We start from the raw sequence: 17,867 nt of genomic DNA, 5'->3' as shown, positions 1-17,867 counted from the left end.
AGTCCTCTACAAGAGCCCATTTTTTTACCTGTCTTTTGCTAAGAAACTAGCAAATCAGCCCTGGCCTGGAGCCCACAGTAAGCCCCCCAGCCCAGCCTCCCTGCTTCCGCAATATCTCCCGGAAGCAGACTAAGATGTCAGATGATATACCTCTGCTAAAAACCACTGGCTTCCCACAGTCCTGCGGCTAAGTATCCACCATTTCTCGTGGCCTGGGAGGCAGTCCGTGGTCTGCCTCCTGAGACCTGGCCTCACCACAGACCACAAGCCACAAGGCTCCTGTGTTTACTGCAGCAGCCACACAGGTCTCCTGATCCCATACGTATCCAGCCTTTCTGTCTCAGAGTCTGGCCCTCCACACTCCCCTGCCTAGAGAGCACTCTTTCCTGCTGCTCTCTGTCCAAATGCTACCCCACAAAGAGCTCCTCCCTCTCAGCCACCAAGAGGGGCACTACTTCTTTGGCCAGGCTGGTCTCCAACCCCTAGGCTCAAGCAATCTCCTGCCTCTGCCTCCTGAGTAGCTGGGACCACAGGGACGTGCCACAGTACCTGGCAATCTCCTGTCACTCTCTTCCCATTCTTCATAGCACTTAGCATCACCTAATGATGACGTTACTGCTTCTGATGAATACCAACTACTGATGGGAAGATGAACAAAATGAGGCCCCTAAGACAAGAGTAGAGGCCTCACGTTTCCCTCTGCAACCAAACCACCCGAGGTCTAGCCTCAGCTAGGAAAAGAGGCCGTGCAACAACCTAAAGGGGAAGCCTAGCTGTGGTGGAGCCCGCAACACAATCTGGAAGGGCTTACTGCCCAGTCTTCCTCAGGAAGACCAGCACCCTGCTCAGGGGCTCACCTCTTGATCTGTTCCTCGATCTGTTTCACCAGCAGAGACTCGCCACCACTAAGTCCCCCAGGGCCTGGTGAAGCCCTGGGAGCCCCCTCAATAGGCTCAGTGGCCCCGTTGAGCTCCATTGAGCGGCCCAGAAGAGAACGCACACGCTTGGACCGCATGTCCAGGATGGTATCTGTGTAGCCCACCTCTTCCAGGTACCTGTGGGAGCAGAGTCAGGTCAGGTAACACATGAATTGAGCTACTCTGGCTGCTGGGGCCACGAAAAACCCAGCAGCCTTCTGAGGGGCCACCAAAGAGCAGACGGCAATTTTTCAGAAGCAACCCCTGAGCAGCAGCTTGGCTTCTGATACTTCTCAATGGAAGCCCTGGTCCCCATGCACGCTGCTATGGCACGGTGTCCCCGACATGTAGGGGAGAGCCCACGTGCAGGAAAAGCCAGATGTCCGCTGATGGACGCTAGGCAGAAGGTGGCAAAGGCAGAGTGCCACAGAGACGGCTATGATTAGCAGCACAGCCAACATGGTATAGTTCCATGTTCCATGTGACTCAGGTTTTATAAAAATGGAAAAAAGAGTGTGAAGGGGTGTGTATGTTTTCATCACACACAGACACACACTTGTGCTTGCCTCCCGGATGCCTAGAAGACAGACATAAACTGGGCAACAGTGACCTCTGCAGGGGAGGCTCCAGGACACAAGAGTACACTTTTTTTTCTGCAGTACTGGGGATGGACCCCAGGGCCTTGAGCATGCAAGGCAAGCGCTCCACCGCTGCGCTCCATCCGCAGCCCGCAAGAGAGCGCTGCAGATCGTTCTACTTACTTCTACACCTGAGCATTTATTACTTCTGCAACTTAAAAAACTGAAGCCAGCTGAGACTGGCCTAAAGGAAAAAGAAAAAGAAGAGAAAAAGATCAAAAAGTCAATCATGGGTGTCTTCAGCTTTCAAAGTTAAGGGACAATACTGCCTTGCTGCTCTGCTAGAGGCCCCTTTGGCTGCCTGGGCCCTCCTTATCTCTGATAAGTCCCGGGGGACAAGAGAGGTAGAGAAGCCTGGCAATCTGAAAGGCGGGCTCTAGAGGTGACTGTAGGCACTCCATGAATTTCTCAAATGGTCTCTGCACCAGTGAGAGTCAGGGGCAAGCCAGCAGCTCCACAGTACAGGTACTGTGACTGGCTCTCATTCTGTCTGCTTCACAGCCCTCTGGGGTTATTTGTGCCCACTTAAGCTAGCAGTGGTTTGCAAAGACTGAGCTGAAGACAGTCGAGGTCAGCTTTCTGAGGTCTGTCACGAGTCCTAACACTGAAACACCTCACGATGGATTGGCTCTCAAGATCTTTGGCTTTCCAGAAGGGTGCCTATTCCATGGTGGTGATTTTTGTGGTGCTGGGGATGGACCCCAGAGCCTGGTTCAACACTTAAATCACACTCCACCCATGAAATTCTTAACCTTATGTAACCTAGCTAATTTATATGGAGGATTTGATAATACTTAGTCAAAGCATTACAAAGCCTAAGCACAGTAAAAGGTGAGCCCTGGATCTTAACAGAGCACAGAACACACTATTGGTGACCCAAGGCACCTCTCTAAGTGTTGAGGCTGATAGCGGAGATGCTAACATGTACAGACAGGGTCACATTTCCTCAGAAATGGGCTTATTTACTTCTCGGATAATCTAAAATGCTAAAGTCTTTAAAGTAACACAAATCCTGATTTGGCTGGAGGCTGGTGGTCCAACAATTCTGTTTGGGGCCTCTCTCCTCTCAGGAGGCAAGACAGCTCTCCACTCAGAAGGCAAGCTAATAAGGCTCCCCTTCTCCGAGGTCCTGGGTTGAACCCACAGCACCCAGTTACTACTACCGCTATAATTTAATTTCACTCTTTAAAAAATATTTTCCCCCAACATTATTCTTTTTAAAGGAAATGTCAGAGAAGCATACAGGGTCAAGTTCAGGGTATGGGAGGGTGCCCCCTGCTGCAAAGCCTTCCCTCTAGTTCCCATGGGGTGATGGGTCATTCCAGCTTTGGCTGGGTTAGGATCCTGACAGTTCATGTCCCAGTGGAGACAGGAAGGACTGTAGATTCCTTGGGCTTATCTTCTGAGCCAAGTATGCTGTGTGTTTCACGCCCCATCCTGTCCCATCCCCCCTCACTCACTGTCGCAGAAGCTGCCGCCCCTCCTTCCACACCAACGGGCTGTTCTCCAGTGTGACCGACTCCACAGGGCCATTGGAGACTAGAGAGAGGAAAGAGGAGGCTGGCTCAGTCAGGGCACGGATACTTTCTGTCACCCCTGCATCCTGACATCAAGTCTGAATCTGTCACCAGCACAGGCTTGTCCCCACTTCCTGAGTGCGCTCCACCCACTCTCCCACTCCAAGTGACTCCTGTCTTGGAAGCTCTCCTCACTGCTAGGCTCCTGACTGGCCACTGCCAACCACCCCCAATAACAGCAGAGCTGCCTCCACACGCATGGCTGGCTGTTGCTTTCTTGTGTAAGGAGTAGGCAGTCTGGCTGCACTTCCTGGAACATCTCTGAGCGCCTAGGAAAGCCTGCCTCCCACACTGCAGCTCTCACCTCTTGGCATGAGGTGAGGCTGGCTGGGAAACCTGCTCTGTGCATTGCTCATCAGGTATCCACTGGGCATCTGTAAGGCTGGGCTAGATGCCTGGGCCACACCAATCAAGAGTTTACATCTTGGTAGGAGAAGCATGGAATGAAATGATGACCTCCCTTATCCCTGCAGGCAAGGCCTTTATAGAGCCCTGGACCAAGCTCCCAGCATCACCAGCATAGCCAAGCATGCTGGTGCCCTTGCCACTGGGTCTACCTTTACTGACTCAATACTAGTGCCTCACCTGAAAACATCCCCTCACTCCTATGGGCATCTGATCCCTCCTTCCAGAAGCCTAAGCCACCAGTGCCCACAGAACAGGATCACATCTATTCTCCTCTCTGCCGTGCCCGTTACGTGACAGGAAGCCAACACATCATATACCAATTTTTGAGGGAAAATGACTGAATGACAGCCCAGTGCAAACACCACCTCTTCAGTGATACCTTTTCTGTGCTTTCCACAGCATGCTATAAATAGTCCCATGAACTTTCCTAACAGGAGGAGGAGGAGGAGGAGGAGGAGGAGCTGCTGGGGCATCACCATGTCCCTGAGGACAGCAGGATGGCGGACAGGTAGTGCTGGGCACCGAGTCTGACACAGGACCGATGACGGGAAGAGACACTGAGGATGCAGCCCCACCCACTCTACCCTATGGCCACTTTTCACAGAGCAAAGTAAGGACGTGTAGGCCATCTGCAACTTCTCTATGCCAAGCAGCTGCAGTGCTGGGGGTGGTCTAGGGAGGATGCAAGGGCAGGTACCTTGTTCTGACAGATCTGCTTTCTTCTCCCCCTGATTCAGGTCTGTCCCAAACTTCAGTTTATGATATTTGGCCCTAAAAGAGCAAATAACAAATGAGTAGACAAGAGTAGACAGAGCAAGGGACCACCCTAGGAAGCCCAAGTCCCAGGGCCTCTTTCACTCACTCCCTGCCCCAGAGGCACCAGCTCTAAGAGTCTCAGTTACTCTCCTCCTGAAGCCTCAGTTCCTTCCCAGAACCATGGCCAGCAACACCATCAGACTATGGCAGGAATAAGCAAGGTAGCAGCTGTCCAGAATTGGTGCACACAGGTTTGCCATGGCCCCTAATGCTGCTGCTGGCATCTGAATCCCACCCACTACAATCTGCTTCACCCTACTCCTAGGGATGATGGGAAGAGGAAGGTAGATAAACTTCCTTTGCTGGAAGAGTGTAGCTAGCAGCCTGGCAGCCTGCCCATAACAGTGACCTCTCTGGCGGGGCAGGGCTCACCTCTCCTGCTTCAACGCATACTCCAACATCTTGATCCGCCGCACCAGGTCCGTCTTGAGATTCTCTTGGCCTTTCCTCTCGCCCTGGAGGAAAGCCACCTGAGCCTGGGACAGAAGAGAAAGGAGGACAACAGGGCTCAGGGCCACTGATGCTGTGTCTCCCTCTTCATTCAGACACAGCTTCAGCCCCTCCTCCACAGCAAAGCCAGGGTTCAAAGAGAGAGGATATGCTGGGCACTCTCCAGGGTCTCTATATATCACCTATAAAAGAGCTCAGTCTGTAATCTCAGCACTTGGGAGGCTGAAGTAGAGGGATTGCTATGAGTTCAAGTTCAGTGTGAGCTAAGATAAGACTCTACCTTAAAAAAAAAAAAAAAGGAAGATGGGCAGGCAGGGAGGGAAGCAAGCTGAGGAGGCATTTTTAACCCAAGAAGTTCAAACAGGGGCAGCATGGCCTGACTTGGCTATGGCCTTCTGAGGAGTTAGGTCAGGGATGGGTTGGGGGTGTTAAGCATTAACAGTCCTGGACTCCACCTTCCCCCCATCAGCTGCTGTCCCTGTGGTTGCTGGTGGAGGTGGTATCCCACTATTTCTTCAGAGCATCTGTTGCTGGAAGGCGTAGGAAGCTACTTCTGGAGCTCAGGGACAAGAGTAGGAGGCTGGGCTCAGCTCCCGCTACAATGCAGAAGCTGTTCGAAGCTTTATGCTGCCCAGGGCATGAGGAGATGTGCCACAGACATGGCAAACGGTTCCTGCCAAGCTCTCTTGTCTGCGAGTTGGGCTGCCCTAGTCAGCTCCAGTCTGTCAACAGGCCATTTAGAGACATTGGGCCAACAGCCTTCAAGGCACCCCAAGCATGTTCTGGAAGCCCTTCTACCAAAGCCCAGGTCATGGGGCTCTTGCTGGCTTTCCCAGAATGGCTCCACTGTTCCAGCCCAAGGCAGCCTGAGAGCCAGGTGTGGCTCTGCCACTGATCTGCTGCAGATACTAAGTGGCTCATCCGGCCCCCCTCTGCTAAGAGGACAGAGCACCGGGGCACTATCTCTCACGTGCAGCTCCAACCTGCAATGAGGGCTGCTATACCAGCCCCTGCCTTTGCCTCTCTTCATTTTCTCTTCCTGTCCACTAATTCAAAATCCCAGCTAGTCAAAGGGACCTAACCCTTGAACCAAGACCCATCAGGGAGATAGGCTTGGGAGGCCAGGCCCTTGCAGCTAGCTGGCTATCTTCCTGGGGCTCTGCTTCCCACGTTACCACAGGTCTCAAGTGCTTCCAGGGCTCCCCCAAAAGCTCACAGGCTGACCCACCTGGTTCTTCCACTCATGCTGTTCATCCCCTCCTTGGGGCTAGCAAGGCCCTGGCCTATCTGCCCTGCCCCTGTGCCCCAGGCTTGCTATCTCTCACCTCCCTTTTTACCCAGGTTTAACAGAGTACTGAAACTGACCAGAAGTTAGGGGAGGGAGGGAAGGGAGCTGCAGGCAGAAGACAGACAACAGGGCAGGGCAGACTAAAGGTCCTCGTACAAGTACAGCAAGGCGGCATCAGAATGTGAACTAGGGCTAGTGAACAAAGTGAGAGAAAGGGCCATGGGCCACAGAGATGAACAGGAAGAGCACAGGGAAGCCACAGGAGAAAGCTATAACCAGGTGTGTACCAAGGTCATTACAACCACAACGTGGAGAACCAAGTGTGAATTCAGCAAAGCTCAAAGAGGAGGCACCCCAATAAAAGCAGCCACCACGGAACCCTGGGACTGGGCTGAGGCTATTAAAGTGCTGGCCCAGCATACACGAAGCCCTAAATTTCTCTCCAGCACCGCATCAAATTGGGCATGGTAGCACTGATGCCTGCAATCTCAGCAAACACATGAATAAATAAATCCAATAAAAACTACTTTAAACCCAGAAGAACTGAGACTAGCTGAGGGGAGGCCCCAGGAGCGCGGTCTCAGTCTGCTGTCCTCTTCCCAGTTCCTCTGGTAGAGAAGAGAGGACGGAAAACCAAGAAGATGTGGCTGAAGTGTCTTGGATTGGGGAAGTGTTGGCACTGGCCTGCCTCCTACACAGGGGCGGCAGGGGAGCTGGGAGCTAGAAGTGCCACACCCTCCAGCCACAGGGCCCCAACACCCTGAGTTCCACCTTGGGGCTGCCATCTCTCCCAGGCTGCTCCCCTAAGGCAGCAGCATCCTCATGGAACACAGCTGCTCCTGCTGCAGATCTTCCTATCCTCAAGCTCCCACTCAGTGTGTGACCTGGAGCCTACAGCTCACACAGCTCCTGGTAGGGAGAGCTTCTACTGGTCCCAGAGTGCCCAGGAGGCTGAGGTTTCTCCCTGGAGCCTCATCTACTCTCTCCATTGCAAGAACATCAGGTTAGAGCTCTCCCCAAGGGCTCCCTTCTCAGAAGCATGGAGCAGAGCCCCACAATCGACTTTAAGCATGAGCACAGTCAGTTCTCTGCAGTCTCCTGAATAAAGCAGCCTCTTCTGCTGGCCTAGAAAGTTCTGAGGGGCAAGAGCCACATCATCTGCTCCTGAGAAGCCACCTCTCCCAGCACATTTCTACTTATTATCCAAGTGCACCTCCACCACTTCTCTGCTCTGAGCTCTGCAATCTCCTGGCCAGCCCTCTTCCCACACGTGTCCTGAGCACTGTATCATAAACAGCCAAGGCCAGCTTCTCAGTACCAACACTGCCCTGTCATGAAGGGTCTCATGGAAGTTACCCTTCAGAAAGTGTGCATGCTGGATGGAAGGAAAGTGAGTGAGAAGGGATGCTGCTTGCCAGACATGCTGATGCACACCCATTACAAACGATGGGATTATTCCTGTAATGATGCAGACCTGTAATTCCAGCACTCCAGAGGCTAAGGCATGAAGATTCCAAGTTTGAGGCCGTCCTGGGCTACAGAGTAAGACCTGACTCAAAAATAAAAAGGGACCAAATATGGTAACAAGTGCCTTTAATTCCAGCACTCAGGAGCTAGAGGTGTGTGTGTGTGTGTGTGTGTGTGTGTGTGTGTGTGTGTGTGTGTATGGTATATGGCGGGGGGATCTGTGAGTTTAAGGCCAACCTAATCTACAGATGAAGTTCCAGTACAGCCATAGCCACACAGCAAGACCTTGCTTCAAAGATAGACAGATAGATAGATAAATAGATAGATAGATAGATAGATAGACAGATAGACAGACAGACAGATAGGTAAATGGAAAGAAGCACATGGGCCAAGGAGATGATTCAGTGAGTAAAGATGTCAGCTGCCAAGCCTGCTGCCTGAGTTCCATCTCAGGACCCACATGGATGGAAAGAGAAAGTCAACTCCTGCAATTTGTCATCTGACCGCCACAATAAACAAACTTAATTTTAAAATTAAAATCTAGCCGGGTATGGTGGTGCACACCTTTAATCCCAGCACTTGGGAAGCAGAGGCAGGTGAATCTTTGTGAGTTCAAGGCCAGCCTGGTCTACATAGTGAGTTCCAAGAAAGCCAGAGCTACATAGTAAGACCCTGTCTTGAAACAAAACAAAGAAACAAAAATAAATAAAATAAAAATAAAAATGTAGAAGAGATTACAAAAGAGATCAATCACTTTTTAAAGACATCTACTTCCCCACTCTGTGTCACACTCACACAGGATAAGCTCAGTCATCAAAGCCATATCTTGTGTGTGTATATAAACGCATGCATGCAGAAGCACCATTCCTCAGGCATCCTTACCTTGTTTTTTGAGACAGGACCTCTCCTTAGCCTGGAGCTCTTAGTGGGTAGGCAGACTAACCAGTGAGCCCCGGGAACCTGCCATCTCTGCTTCTCCAATACTAGATTACAAGTGTGTGCCACCATGCCTGCCTCTTTTATCTGGGTTCTGGGGGAATCAAACTCAAGTCCTCAGATTTGCCCAGCAAGTACTTCACCAACTGAGCTGTTTCTTGAGGCCTCAAAGACATTTCTGACAGGTTGGGAAAGGTGGAAACAATCCTAAAAATCCATTGACAAGGGTCAAAATAAATAAGCTATGGTATAAATACCCACAGGAATACTACGCCGTTATTAAAAAAGAGCTCTCTGTACTGATAGGAAAAGGAGACTTAATGAAAAGTCACAAAGTGGTCTATTCTAGCACATTCCCATTCATTGTGCACGTACACACACACACACACACACACACACACACACACACACTTGCACACCCCTGCTGTTTGACTTATAATGTAACAAAAGTACAAAATGATGATGCTGGAGCCTCTTACGGAGAGTGAACTCCATGAGTTCCACAAAAGGTTACTAAGTGAGGGGACAGACACATACCTCTCAATAAGAGGTAGCACACACCTGTAATCCCAATACTTGGAATGCTGAGGCAGGAAGATGGGCTGTACAGCAAGTGTGTGGGGGGGGGGGCACAGTGGATGCTGTCAGTGGTGCTCATGTCAAGTTCCAGAGGCCAAGATTCGGCCCTCAGTCTGCTGTGAGGGCTTGGGTGACCTGCCAAGGCCTCCAAGCTTCCCTGGAGACTTTTCTCACCTGTGCTGAGTATTGGAGAGGGGAAAGATCAGCACTGCCACTCACTGCTGTGACTTGCAGTATTCGCCTTCCCAAAACCTGGCTCCTCCTCTGCTTGTTAAAACAGAGAGGAAGGGATCCCATCTCCCTTCTCAGAGTGCTACAAGAACTAAGTGATAGCTCGCATCATAGTCCTCAATACAGTGTCCAGCACATCATCTGCCCTGAACAAACAGCAGCTGCTGTCATTATTGCTGAGTGAGGTAATGACATTGGTCCCGCCTACATAATGGGGTATTGAGAAGATCTGATGAGGTGTATGCTGGGAAAGAGCCCTAGTTAAGAGTTGGGCACAACACGAGGAGCACTTACATAAGGATTTCTCTCCCACCACAGCCTCAGCTACCACCAGCTAAGGGATGGGAGAAAAGCAAGATGTTCTCTTCATCCATCCCATGGACAGAATTTGCGATCAGTCACTTATTTGGGGCCCTACTTCAATTAGACAGGAATGAGCACACTGGAAACACAAAGATGGACTGCCAGAAGCCAAGTACTGACTATTTCTGTTAATAACACCCCAGCGTAGGAACCATTTGACTCCTGGTGGCCCATCCCTGAAGGCCTTCAAGTGCTCACCTTTCGGATTCATAGATCTGAAAGACCACTATCCACCAACAGTACCTTGTTCAAGGTCACAGAGCCCAGCCCAACTCCTATTCCATGAACCAACACCTGGCACATTTCTTCTCCACAAACCATCAACTCCCCCTTTCAGGACCTTGCACAAATACTTCTCTCATGGAGGTCCCCCTCCTGCTGTCTTCCCCACTAACTCATCACCTAAGGCACCTCGGTTCCTCTTCACCGTGTCCATCACAGGTGCGCTTGTCTTCACGCTGGACACGCTATCCAACACATGCCCCTGCAGTTCAGAGCTTCCTACCTAACATCCTTACATCTTTCCTACTGCCGCCGAGACCCCGAGCCGTCGCTCCCCACCCTCAAGCTCCTAAAGTATGTCCTCTGCCCACTCCGCGATTCCACCCAAACGGCGCCTTCCCTACATGGTACCCACGTCCCCAAAGTGTCCTTCTTGGAGACTTCATCCTGGGACGCCTCCCACACCCCTCCCTCCCACCCTCATTAGTCCTCACGCATCCTCCAGGCCGGCCAGACACTCCCCCGAGGTACCCACGCCAGCTCTCTCAAGACTTCGCCTCACTCTTGGCATCCAGCAGTGTCAAGACAGTGTCACCCCGAAAGGCACCCCGACCGTGCCGCCCTGACAGCTCGCATCTGGTGAGGATCCGGGGACGAGGCGTTTTTAGTCACCCAGACCCCATGCACTTTCCCAGCGCCCTGTCCCCGACGACCCCGACCCGCGCCGCTCGGGCACCCCTCGGCTTGGGCCCGTCACTCCCACTCGGGGTTGCTCCCAGCCCGCTCCGCCCGGCTCGGCTCCTTCGGCCGGTCCGGGCCCGCGGCGTCCCGCCCCGAGGCCCCGGGGACCCCGTCGCCGGCCCGTCGCCGGCCCCGCCCGCCCCCTCCCGGCCGTCCCGGCGGCCATTGCTCCAAGATGGCGGCGGCGGCGGCGGCGGGTGAGAGGCGAGGCCGGGCCGGGGCGGGGGGCGCGGGGCGCGGGAGGGCGGCGGCGGCGCTCACCTGCAGCTCGGCGCGCTCGGCCTCCCAGCGGGCCTTCTCGGCTTCGAAGCGTGCCCACTCGTGTTGGATGAAGTGCAGGATCCCAGGCAGGCTGAGGGGCTCCGGACCCGCCGTGGGGCCCGGGCTGCCTCCACCGCCACCTCCTTTTCCTACCGGGCCGGGCCCAGGAGCAGGGCTGGAGGCCGGGGCCGCCGCTGTCGGGTTGGGAGCCGGGCCCGAGCCCAGAGGGCGGCAGGAGGAGGCGGCCGAGGCGACCGCGGCGGCCGCTCGCTCCTCCATCATGGAGGCCCCGGGGCCGGCCCGCGCGCCCGCTGTGCCTCGCGCGCCTGCGCGGACGCGCCGCTTCTCCCATACACACACACACACACACACACACACACACACACCCCACCCCGCACCTCGCGTGCGCGCGCGCGCGCTCCCGCCCCGGGCGGGCGAGGGGAGCGGAGGCGAGCGCAGAGCTGGGCGCGCGCCTCGCCCACCCGGGGTCGACCCCCCGACGGTTGTGTGCGCGCCCGCCCGGGCGCGGATAGGGGAGGGGGAAGAGGCCGCCTCAACTTATGCGAAGGACCGAGGGCCCCTCGCAATTGTCCCCCTTGCAGGGGTGAGGCGGAACGGGACTTCTTTCTGTCCCCCTCCAGATGCAAATACCACCCCCCATCACTTTCACTCATTTCGAGGGAAAGAGAAAAAAAAAAAAATAGACGACCTGGGGTGATTTGGGGAGTGGGATCCGTCCCGAGCCCTAAGTCTGTTGCCATAGCAACCCTTTCCAACCTGGAGGCCTCTTCCGGGCCCCCCTCCCATTTTGCATATGTGGAGCCCCGATCCTCTACTATCATTGCACTAGGAGGAGGTTGCTAAGGTAACCCAAGTCCCTGGTGGTTCTTCTGACCCTAGCCTCATCGGTTACTATGGCAACCTCTCCTCACCTAGTGCTCAGGTAGAAAAGAACCCAGCCCCAAAGACATTCCGCTAGGAAGAATGCCTCAGCCCGACCCCTCCCCCCAGCCAACCCAGTTGGCATTACCATGGTAACCATCTCCCCTTCCCATATGGGAGGTCGGTGGACAAACCAACCAGGTGTTTTTATTTAGAGGAGAAGTGCTGCTGTGGGACAGTTGCTATGGTTACAGGGCCTGGACCATTTCCAGGGAGAGGAGAAACAGTCAAAGCCATGCCCTGGTTACTATAACGGCAATCTCCCACCTTCTGGTGATCCAGAAAGATAGGGGATGTTTTAGGATTATCTCCAAAGGATGCATGTGTCTAGGGAAGAGGTTGTCATGGTAACAGCTGCTGTCACGTCTGCCCTTGGACACCATCATGGAAGAAGGATAGTTAGCTCTGATAACTGATACACCTTCTCTCCATCCACCCCACTCCTGAGACAATAGAAGTGGTAACCCAGCTTATGGACTTCAAAAACAGAAAAAAAAGAGTCCTCGACTTCTTTTGTGGGTAGGATGAAATTGAGCTTTGTTGCATGGAGTTGGCTCATTTGATGTTTTCTGGTTCCTCCCTCAGCAGAGCAGATGACTCAAGGTGAAGCCACCCTCCTTGATCACCCTCAGCCTGAAACCTAGGGAGGTAAGAAGTCCCCTTGATGTCACAAGAATCACATAGATACTGCCCTTTCTATGTCTTTAAAGGCTTTCCTGAATAGACCTCCTTTTAGTACCTACCTGGGTGACGAGGCTCAGGCCAAATCCAAGTGATACACTTACATACACTTTAAAAATATCACATATTTATATCGTGTCCATGTACATGTGTAAGAAGAGGCCAGGAGTTGATTCATTCCTTCCATTGTGTGGGTCCTGGAAATCAAATTCAGGTCAGACTTGGTGTCAGTCACTTTACCTGCTGGGCCATCTCAGACTTTATGCACCGTTTTGTTGGTTTTTGTTGGTTTGGAATTTTTCTGACAGTCTCACGTAGCCTAGGCTGGCCTCAAACTCAAGCAGTGGCCAAGGATGACCTTGAATTTTTAATCCTCCTGCCTTCACCTCCCAAGAGCTGTGATTACACACCACTTCTAGCATATAAAATTTGGGGTGGTGGTGGATGAAAAGCCAATAAGATCTCAGCTTCAGGCTCCCTTCCCTGACCATTCTCCCTGGTCCCTGTGTCACTCACTGACGCCCCCTGCTGGTCTCCTACCTAAGTTGTTTTTGTTTCCCTGTCTTCTCAGGACCACTGAACACTGATCTCTGAGCACAGGGGCTGGGGTTGGGGTTGGGGCTGGGGTTGGGGTTGGGGCTGAGGACATAGTTTAGCTGGTCGAGTGCTGGTGGAAGATGGTGGTGCATGCCCGTAATCCCAGCCCAGCCCTTGGAGGTAGACTCATCCTCAGCTATATACCTAATTCAGGTCAGCCTGGCCCACATTGAGACCCTGTCTCAAGAACAGCCTGGCACAGAGCACTTGGTGAGTACCCACTTGATATACTGACTTCAGTGGATAAGTCATGTGGCATATTCAGCTCCTCAAGCACCTGTCAGCTTAGCTCTGGAAGAAATGGAGTGAAAGAATTCGGCTATGTGATTCATTGCAAAAAAAAAAAAAGAACCAGAGTTGGGTGGACATAGTGGCATATGCCTGTAATCCCAGCAGTCTGAAGGGCAAGAGTTTCTTAGTTCAAAGCCAGCCTTCAATACACGGTGAGATCCCATCTCACAAAGCAAGGTGATTTACTAGGGTTTTTTAGTTGTGCCTGTGTGTGCCTCTGTGTGTGTGAGAGAGAGAGAGAGAGAGAGAGGGATGGAGAGAGAAGGTCTCATTGTGTACACCAGGCTGGCCTCAAACTCATAGAGATCCCCTTGTTTCTGCCTCCAGAATACTGGGATTAAAAGTGGGTACCACAGCCAGGCGGTAGTGGCGTACGCCTTTAATCCCAGCACTCGGGAGGCAGAGGCAGGCAGATCTCTGTGAGTTCCAGGCCAGCCCAGTCTACAGACTGAGATCCAGGAAAGGCACAAAGCTACACAGAGAAACCCTGTCTCAAAAAAACCAAAAAATAAAAAAATAAAAAAAAAAAAAAAATAAGTGAGTACCGCTGCTGTGCCTGTTGGTTTACTGGTTTGAAGTAGGATTCCAGAACTAGCTTCTTGCATCATGTCCCATGTCCTCTTCTCTGCTGTGTGACTTTGAGCAAGTGACTTCACCTCTCTGTGCCTCAGCTTCCTGGCTTTATTTTTATTTAAGTGTATGAGTGTTTTGCCTGCCTGTATATCTGTGTACTAACTACATGCATGCCTGGTGCCCATGGAAGCCCAAAGAAGGCAGCAGAGCCCCTGAAACTGGAGTTACAGACAGTTGTGAGCAGCCTTGTGAGTGCCAGGAATCGAATTCCAGGACTCTGGAAGAGCAACCAGTGCTCCTCACTGCTGAACCATCTCTCCAGCGCTGTTTTGTGTTTGTTTGATTGGGATTTCCCCCCTCTTCCTTATTGTACTGGGGATGAAACATGTTAATGCTATGCAATTATGCCACTAAAAGCCATGCCCTGGGGGGACTCCTTGATGGTGAATTCCAGGCTAGGCTTCTATTGCTAAGCCATGCCCCCGGCCCTCTTTAAAATAAAAATAAAAACAGGGCCTGTAACCCTGGCTGTCCTGGAATTTGCTCTGTAGACCAGACTGGCTTTGAACTTATGGAGATCCACCTGCCTCTGCTTCCTGAGTGCTGGGGTTAAAGGACAGCAGCTGTTGCCTCTTTCCTCCTCCTCTTCCTGCTTTTGGGTTTTTGTTTTGTTTTGTCTCTTGAGGCAGAAAGTCTTACTATGTAACCAGTGCTCTCCTTAGGACTCCCCATCCTGCTTCTGCTTTTCTGAAGGCTGTTTTGTTTTGTTTTGTTTTTCGAGACAGGGTTTCTCTGTAGCTTGGTGCCCATCCTGGAACTCACTCTGTAGACCAGGCTGGCCTCGAACTCACAGATCCGCCTGCCTCTGCCTCCCGAGTGCTGGGATTACAGGCGTGCGCCACCACCGCCCGGCTTGGACTACTGCTTTTAAAAATTGTGATCAAATACACATGACATCAAATATATCATCTTAACCAGGCTTGCACACACAGCTCAGTGGTACATTTACAACTATGTGGTGTCCCATCAATAAACTCAACAATGGGCGGTAGCTGCAGAAAGATCAGCTGTCCAACCCCGGTAGTCCTGGAGGGCAAGTCCTGAGATCAGATCCAGGAAGAAGGGTTGAGGGAGGGGGCTGCCGACAACCTGCTCCAGTCTCCCTTTTCATCCTATCTCCCCAGGATGCCTTGGACGGCCCCACTAGGGTCTGACATCGGGCCCCATGCGGCTCACCCGCTGCTGGGCTGCCCTGGCAGCCGCCATCATCCTCAACCTCCTGGTCTTCTTTTATGTGTCGTGGCTACAACACCAACCCAGAAACTCCCGGGCACGGGGCCTCCGCCGTACTCCTGCCACTGGTCCCCGTGTCACCGTCCTGATTCGGGAGTTTGAGGCCTTTGACAACGCGGTGCCGGAGCTGGTGGATTCCTTCCTGCAGCAGGACCCAGCCCAGCCCGTAGTGGTGGCGGCGGACACGCTCCCTTACCCACCCCTGGCCTTGCCTCACATCCCCAACGTTCGCCTGGCGCTGCTCCAGCCGGCCCTGGACCGGCCAGCCGCGGCCTCGCGCCCAGAAACATACGTGGCCACCGAGTTCGTGGCCCTGGTGCCTGACGGAGCGCGGGTCGAGTCACCAGGCCACCTGGAGCGTATGGTGGAGGCGCTCCGCGGGAGCAGCTCGCGCCTAGTAGCCGCCCCGGTCGCCACCGCCAACCCTGCGCGGTGCCTGGCACTGAACGTCAGCCTGCGGGAGTGGACTGCGCGCTACGGTCCAGCGCCCAGCGCGCCCCGCTGCGACGCCCTAGATGGTGATGCTGTGCTGCTGCTGCGCTCCCGAGACCTCTTCAACCTCTCGGTGCCCCTGGCGCGGCCTCTGGCCACCAGCCTCTTCCTGCAGACCGCCCTACGGGGCTGGACAGTGCAGCTGCTGGACTTGACCTTCGCCGCAGCGCGCCAACCTCCGCTGACCACGGCCCACGCGCGCTGGAAGGCGGAGCGCGAGGGGCGCTCGCGGAGGGCGGCGCTACTGCGCACACTGGGCATCCGCCTGGTGAGCTGGGAGGGCGGGCGGCTCGAGTGGTTCGGCTGCAGTAAGGAGAGCGCGCGCTGCTTCGGGACCGTGGCGGGCGACACACCCTCCTACCTGTACGAGGGGCGCTGGACGCCGCCCTGCTGCCTGCGCGCGCTGCGCGAGACTGCCCGCTACGTGGTGGGCGTGCTGGAGGCGGCAGGCGTGCGCTACTGGCTGGAGGGCGGCTCGTTGCTGGGTGCAGCCCGCCACGGCGACATTATCCCTTGGGACTACGACGTAGACCTGGGCATCTACCTGGAGGACGTGGGCAACTGCGAGCAGCTGCGGGGCGCCGAGGCTGGCTCAGTAGTGGACGAACGCGGCTTCGTGTGGGAGAAGGCGGTGGAGGGCGACTTCTTCCGAGTGCAGTACAGTGAGAGCAACCACCTGCACGTGGACCTGTGGCCCTTCTACCCCCGCAATGGGGTCATGACCAAGGACACGTGGCTGGACCACCGGCAGGATGTGGAGTTCCCGGAGCACTTCCTGCAGCCGCTAATCTCCCTGCCGTTTGCCGGCTTCATGGCACAGGCCCCTAACAACTACCGCCGCTTTCTGGAACTCAAGTTCGGCCCCGGCGTCATCGAGAACCCTGAGTACCCCAACCCTGCACTCTTAAGCTTGACCGGTGGCTGAAACCCTGGTGCTTGTATCTGGTGCTGGAGTCCAGCAGGTTACAGGAAGCTGTTCTTTGCCTTTGGAGGTCGTGTGGCTCTGGACAGCTTGTTTGATTGGGCAGTGAGGCTGTGCACTGGAGAGAAAAAGAGGTGAACTTGCCAAGGAAGACTCGAGGGAGCCCACAGGCAAAGTCCAGCTTTGGCAGGAACCCTGCCGAAGATTGAAGCAACATACATACTCTTAAACCATGAGCTGGGCTATGTGTGGAGACCTCCTAGCCCATCCTAGTAACAGAGGAAAGTGGTGGCCTTTGATGGACAGGCCCAGGGATTAGAGGCCATCCTCAGGCCTTCGCATAGTCTCTGCCCTGTATTCCAAGAGCCCTAGGCCCTTGGAAAGAGAGGTCCAGAGGACAGACCAGCCAGCCTCAGTCTACCACGTACAACTTAGGAGGCCCTGGACCAGAGTTGCTTTCTGCCTGTTTCCTCTCAGATACTGAATACCTCCTTTGTGTCTAGAACCCTCAGGATCCTTGGCTGTAGTTTTGCTTCCTCCACTGGAGGGCGCATCTGTCCGCTCCTTTTCGTCTTTGACGGCTGCCGGCTTCTCGCTCCAGAGCCATCAGGTCTGGTTCTCCTGGAGTGGCTCTGGGTGGTGGGACCACACTGGCCACCTCCTCGCCTCCTTGAATGGGGCACTTTCTTTGAGAGCGCCGCGTGAGGTATCTGCTGCTTCTAACCCCTTCGTGCACCTGGAAGACCAGCAGGGCTCTGGTTTGGGATCCTGGCTGACGTATTTATTACCTCTTTCAGTCCTCTGCACCTGCTTCCCCACTTGCCAGGAGGGGTAAACCTTTGCCATAGCTCACAGTTACAGAGCGCTTACTGGGGCCCAGGCATACACGCGAATGGATTTATCCTCACTCCTACCCCCTTAAATGACAGCTGCTAATATGTCCATTTTCCAGGGAGGATAACTGAGGCCAAAATGGCAGTTATTTGCCCATGACCAGAGAATTTAGGAAGTGGCCAATAGGAGACTTTAATTCAGTCCATCATTTCAAGGCCCTCCTTATGCCCCACTCCGGAACTAGTGCCCAAGTGGGGCCTTGCAGTGATTGCGCCATTTAACAGGTTAAAAATAACTTTCCTGGGGTTGGGGATTTAGCTCAGTGGCAAGCGCAAGGCCCTGGGTTCG

General features: G+C 53.9%; 2 protein-coding genes across 7 annotated transcripts in view; one reads left to right on the top strand and one right to left on the bottom strand.

Annotated features, from left to right (window-relative positions):
* The window catches only part of Strn4 (striatin 4), a 24,543-nt gene extending 13,311 nt beyond the window's left edge, over positions 1–11,232 (bottom strand). For 2 of the 4 annotated variants that reach the window (XM_036176170.1, XM_036176172.1), the window contains exons 1-5: positions 10,895–11,232; positions 4,729–4,832; positions 4,238–4,311; positions 3,016–3,094; positions 858–1,055 (exon numbers count right to left, since the gene is read on the bottom strand). In XM_036176170.1, coding sequence (XP_036032063.1) covers positions 858–1,055; positions 3,016–3,094; positions 4,238–4,311; positions 4,729–4,832; positions 10,895–11,176 — 737 coding nt within the window. In that variant the 5' untranslated portion in view covers positions 11,177–11,232. Of the gene's footprint in view, positions 1–857; positions 1,056–3,015; positions 3,095–4,237; positions 4,312–4,728; positions 4,833–8,443; positions 8,599–10,427; positions 10,730–10,894 lie in introns of those variants that run through there. The other 2 variants (XM_036176186.1, XM_036176178.1) reach the window with 2 other exon arrangements.
* LOC118575786 (fukutin related protein) lies at positions 10,399–17,867 on the top strand. 3 transcript variants are annotated; one of them, XM_036176199.1, is made up of 3 exons: positions 10,399–10,531; positions 12,422–12,484; positions 15,163–17,867. In XM_036176199.1, the coding sequence occupies exon 3, from the start codon at positions 15,204–15,206 to the stop codon at positions 16,686–16,688; it is 1,485 nt and encodes a 494-aa protein (XP_036032092.1). In that variant the 5' UTR covers positions 10,399–10,531; positions 12,422–12,484; positions 15,163–15,203; the 3' UTR covers positions 16,689–17,867. The 3 variants fall into 3 exon arrangements, with proteins under 3 accessions (XP_036032092.1, XP_036032088.1, XP_036032097.1); XM_036176195.1 differs by lacking the exon at positions 10,399–10,531 and adding an exon at positions 10,789–10,830; XM_036176204.1 differs by lacking the exon at positions 10,399–10,531 and adding an exon at positions 10,809–10,830 and having other exon boundaries at positions 12,425–12,484.

Source organism: Onychomys torridus, chromosome 1 (genome assembly GCF_903995425.1).
Source record: "Onychomys torridus chromosome 1, mOncTor1.1, whole genome shotgun sequence".
NCBI classification, from domain to species: domain Eukaryota; kingdom Metazoa; phylum Chordata; class Mammalia; order Rodentia; family Cricetidae; genus Onychomys; species Onychomys torridus.
The sequence above is the reverse complement of the archived record's forward strand: the minus strand, read 5'-3'. Positions and strand labels throughout refer to the sequence as shown.